This window comes from Madurella fahalii, assembly GCF_045866475.1.
Source record: "Madurella fahalii IFM 68171 DNA, scaffold_2, whole genome shotgun sequence".
NCBI lineage: Eukaryota > Fungi > Ascomycota > Sordariomycetes > Sordariales > Madurella > Madurella fahalii.
The window spans coordinates 3,274,072-3,278,805 of record NW_027263972.1 but is presented as its reverse complement, the minus strand read 5'-3'; the positions used below and the strand labels follow the sequence as shown (position 1 = coordinate 3,278,805).

Below are 4,734 nucleotides of genomic sequence, written 5' to 3'. Positions count from 1 at the left end.
CAAGTCTGTCGAGCCCGTCTCTCTCTCCCCATCCCCCCCCACGCCGCTGGGCTCATCTCGGCAGACGGCGAGCTCTTGGTGCTTGCTGTGCCCTCTGCATTGCGCACGCTGCTAGCTCCTTTTTCTTCGTTACCGACACCAAGTCGAAAACACCGAAACACGCAGGCGCTTGTTTCCCGCGACCAGCGAGCTGGTCGATCATCGCGTCGCCGCCGTGGCTACTCTGGTTGCTACACGTTGCTACACTCACTACTAGGTGACGCCAGCGGAGCCGAGCGCTGTTGAGGAACGAAACCACCGGAGACATACTGGTGGATAGCCGGGTGGCATCCAGGCCGCAACAATGGCGCCCTCTCTGACTGCCCACCCTTCGTTCACACGTCCCCGTACGGGTGACCGCGATGGCCGGCCCGTCACCCGCGACCAGGCCGATGGCAACCTCATCATTCCCAGTCGAACCTCGTCCCTCCACTCTCGCATCACCCAGCCGATTCCCTCAACGCTGAACATGAAGCCCCAGCAACGGACGCCCAAGACGCTTACCCATGCCTACATGGTCTGCGGTGTCGGCCGCGAGCCATCCCAGTGGGTCAAGGCCCCGGCGCCAGCTCAGGGAAAGATTGGCCACATGAAGGGTGCTGTGGGCCAGTTCTGGCTGCCCGAAATTCTGGGAAGCAGTCCAAGGTTGGAGCAGGACAACGAGATTGCGCGGGCTCTCCATGCCGCGATGAGGGTATGTTTGGACGGTTGTTGAGGGACTTACGCGGATCCAGCATTGACATGACTTTAACAGGCCTGCTTCCCTCATGATGTCGAGATCTGCACCGGAAGAAGCCAGCCTCACTGCGTTCATCATGCTTTCGTGCTCCAACAAGACTCGTCTCACACTCTGTACGGTATTTGCTTGCGCGTCTGGTCTCGCGCCGACGAGAAGCGAGCCGAAACCATCCGGGAGCTCAGGAAAAGGACGGAGCCCGATTTCTACGACAATCCGGATGAGCAGTACTGGATTCCGTACTGCCTGTCCTTCCTCTCGCGGTATCCGCTGTACAACTTGCTCGGCGACTACCTGCGCGGCATGTGGATTCACTGGAACAAGGCTACCAACCTGTTCCACGCCGAGGAGGTGTCCCGCATCCTGAGCTTCCCGGCTCCTCGGTTGAACGACCTGGTTCGCATTGACATGAAGGATTATGCGCTTTGCTACCAATTTCCCTCTTCTCCAACAGGATTCCAGAACTTCGCCATGTGGCCACTGTTCTGCTGTCTTTCGGTCCCCAACATTGTCGGCGTCATCGAGGCCGCCATCTCGCCCACACGCCGCATCATTTTTGTCAGCCATTATCCTGCGATGCTAACAATGGCTGCCGAAACGGTGCGGTTCTGCGTCCGGGTTTACGAGTGGAGCGGCCTGTACGTCCCGGTCGTGCATGCGCGCCATGCCAAGGACCTGGTTGAAGAACCGGGCCCATACATCCTTGGCATCACGGCTGAATGTAGATCGCTGTTCACTGCGCCTACGGATGCGTTGGTGGTCGATCTCGACCGCAACTTTGTTCTCACCTCGAACCCGCCAACGGCCCTCCAGCCAGGCCAGCGCAACAAGTTCGTGACCAGGCTCACCCAGGCACTCAATGGCGATGTAACACCCTCCGGTGTACCTCAGCATCTGCGCTCTGCATATGGCGGTGGCAAGTTGGTGCCGGCTGGTCAGATCATCGTTATGCGCGGTGAAGTCGAGTCCATCCAGGACCCCGACTGGTGGAACCAGGATGCTGTGATGGCCGTCATGGATCACGTCTGCGAGAAGATGGTGAGTTGAGAACCGATCCTCTTGGATTATGGCTGTAATTGCTAACACTTTTCAGGGCCGCAATACTGGCTTGAAGGCTGTCTTTGGCGGATCCGTCAAGAAGCCACTGATGACCAAGGTGTCAATGAGGCATCTGAACGAGATCGTCCGAGAGCGGAACCAGTATTCGAGAGATGCTTTGGAGGCTTGGCAGGATTTCATCAACCTCAAGGGACGCATGGACACTGAGCTCAACAAGGTTTCCAAGCGGAACAACTACCTCATTGAGGAATTGGAGAGTTGGAAGCAGCAGTTCCTCAAGTTCCAGGCCTTTGCAGATACCCTCACCAAGGAGACGCAGGATCTCAAGGTCAAGATCGAGAACCATAAGCGTGAGAACCGCCGCCTGGCTGGCCTCATCGATCAGCAAAAGGACGACGCCGCTAGGCTCTCGGTCCGTCTCGCCGGCACAGAAAAGCAGCGTGACGACGCGCTGGAGGCACTGGTTCTGCAGCAGGAGATCGCGGAGGAGCTGGAGCGGGAGCGCAAGAGGAACAGGAAGGAGCTTAACGCGCTCCAGCACACCAACGTGACTATTGTCCGGCAACGCGACGAAGCCCGCCGTGTCGTTTTGCATTTGCGCAGCTTGATTTCCGGCCAGCACCACCACATGGAGCACCTCGTCAAGACGCTGACGTCCCCCGACGAACTTGCTGCAGAGATCGAGGCTGGCTTCGCCGCCCAGGAGGAGGCTGAAGCTGCTCAACGTAAGATAATCCCCTATGATACCTCGCACATCAAGGGAGTGTGGTGATCCTAACATGCTTATAGAAGGCTCTGGCGAGAACGAGAACGATGCCCGTTTCCTTAAGAACCTCACCCTCGCAAGCAGACGCCTGTCTACCCAGACATTTATCGACGTGGCAGACCGTCATCTTAAGGACAAGACGGACGCCATCGCCCACATCATCCGCAACATTGCGGAACAGTGCCAGGCCGCTGTTGAAGGCCTACAACTAGCCCATGACGCCGAGCTTGGGAGGTCGGAGACTCCGACCTCCCGTGCTCGGGATTCAAAAAGTCGCCGGGGGAGTTCTCTCTCAGTCGCACCCAGCGATGACGGGACCGTCTCGGCGACGGCGTCCGATGTCGGTGACGATAGCACCCACCACCACCTTCGACCGAACAGTGGGCGGATCTCTAGCATCCCACCCACACCGGATCTCATTCCCAACCGCAGCAGCACTAGCATGTCTATCGCTAGCACAACGGCCACGACCCCTGAGCGGTCCTCCCAGCAGTACGGTCTCATCGGAGGACTGGGACACGGCGACATCCCCACGAAGATCGTCGAGGACAACGAGGACGACGACGTGCTCCTCACCGGCAACCGTTCCGAGTCAGAGTCCGAGGCCAACCCCATCCCCCACCCCCATCCGCACCAGGAACCGGGAGTCGTGGGTAAGCACCCGGAGAGTCTGATCCACCGCCCTTCGGGAGCCAGGATTAGCGCGCTTGGGAGCTCGCGCTGAGCATGTTGAATGAAATTTTAGCCTCCCCGTTTTTGTGCTAGTGATGTGGAACCGACTTGTTTTTGTATATTTCTGTCTTGTCGATACCACCTTTGCGGCAACCGTTTTCAATTTTCTTCTACGGTCTGTTATGTCTCCTTTGTGGCGTTCGTGAATTTTTTTTTTTTTTTTTTTTTTTTTCCGTAAGACATGCTCAGTACCCATTACCCACCTAGCTAGTTAAACGACTTTTAGCTCCTTTTTCTCTTCATTCTTCATCTTTCATCTTTCATCCTTCCCTTCCACTGCTTCTTTAGCCAGGGCCCGATTCAACCAATCGGCCCTTTAGGGCGGGTAGCTAAGGGCTAATTTTGAGACGATAAGTCTTAGTTTCACGGGTCATGCTAGCAAATGGAATCTGGCTGTTTTGTGAATGCTGTGTGGCATATGATGGTGAGAGAACCTGTTTCAGTTGAGCGCTTTACAGTTTGCAGGCCTGCCGTATGTTTGGTGTGCTTGGTTGTTGCGTGATCCTGTTTTCTTGCCATTATGTATACAGGGAGGGACACATGTCATGAGATGTATATGGATAGTGATCGGAAATCGAGTTATTTGACTACTTGAGTGGGTTGCTTTTGATCAAACGCGGTGCACGCGATCGTGAATGTATAGCAAAGTTGCTCTGTTTGCTCAGACATCTGTTGCCCTACTTAGTGGTGATTTTTCATCATATTTGCCGTGCTGTTTCCTGCTAAGCATGTGGAGAACATACCGACAAGCTAACAAATAGGGGGATGTATCTACCAAACCAACCGGAGTTGGTTAGCGGGGGCCAATGCCAGTAGAAATCACCTCCAAGCTGGTCTCCAGAAGTTGTCTGTTTGTGAATTATTTACAGTCACTTCATGTCCTGCGCCTTTCCAACACAACACCCACCGATCTAATCTTGCCGCCTATATAATTAAATTTCCATCGTCTGTAGAGTACATACGACCATAGGCAGTAGAGAACTCGGGATCCCGTCCGCTCTCCCTTAGATAAGCTACTGACCGCCGAACTAGTACTCAGGTCGGTGACGACTGGGGAATCCTCGGTGTTGTATGTTTTTAACCCCCTTCCTTTTTTTCCTCTCTGCATCTTGCTTTTCTACCCTCGTTTCTTTCTCGTACTGCCCAGTGTTTGCGGGCATTTTATAAAAGAACAGCGAGAGCCACAGAATGCTACTTCAGTACCGGGAACCTACACAGCGCTCTACGATACCTAGCTAAACATCAAACAGAGGTAGAACCGCCCGAGGATCCCAGCGTAGCTAGAGGTCTTATGGGGCAGGGTTTCCTCTGTGCCCATTATAATAGTGAGGCCTTGGCCTTCGGAGCGACCAAGAGGGGAGTTGTGGATGGCTGCCATTGCGGCCAGGCGCTTACGACCTCA

At 55.1% G+C, this 4,734-nt stretch overlaps 1 protein-coding gene and 1 non-coding gene across 2 annotated transcripts; one reads left to right on the top strand and one right to left on the bottom strand.

Annotated features, from left to right (window-relative positions):
* Nucleotides 1–343: 343 nt before the first annotated feature.
* Nucleotides 344–3,324, top strand: MFIFM68171_03725 (uncharacterized protein; the record flags this gene model as incomplete). Its single annotated transcript, XM_071059146.1, has 4 exons — nucleotides 344–733; nucleotides 794–1,813; nucleotides 1,869–2,559; nucleotides 2,624–3,324. 4 exons carry the CDS (start codon nucleotides 344–346, stop codon nucleotides 3,322–3,324), a joined length of 2,802 nt encoding a protein of 933 aa, XP_070915247.1.
* Nucleotides 3,325–4,290: 966 nt separating this feature from the next.
* MP_IFM68171_r9 lies at nucleotides 4,291–4,406 on the bottom strand. Its single transcript, XR_011606028.1, has one exon. It is a non-coding gene; the product is annotated as a 5S ribosomal RNA (ribosomal RNA).
* Between the last annotated feature and the right edge of the window lie 328 nt (nucleotides 4,407–4,734).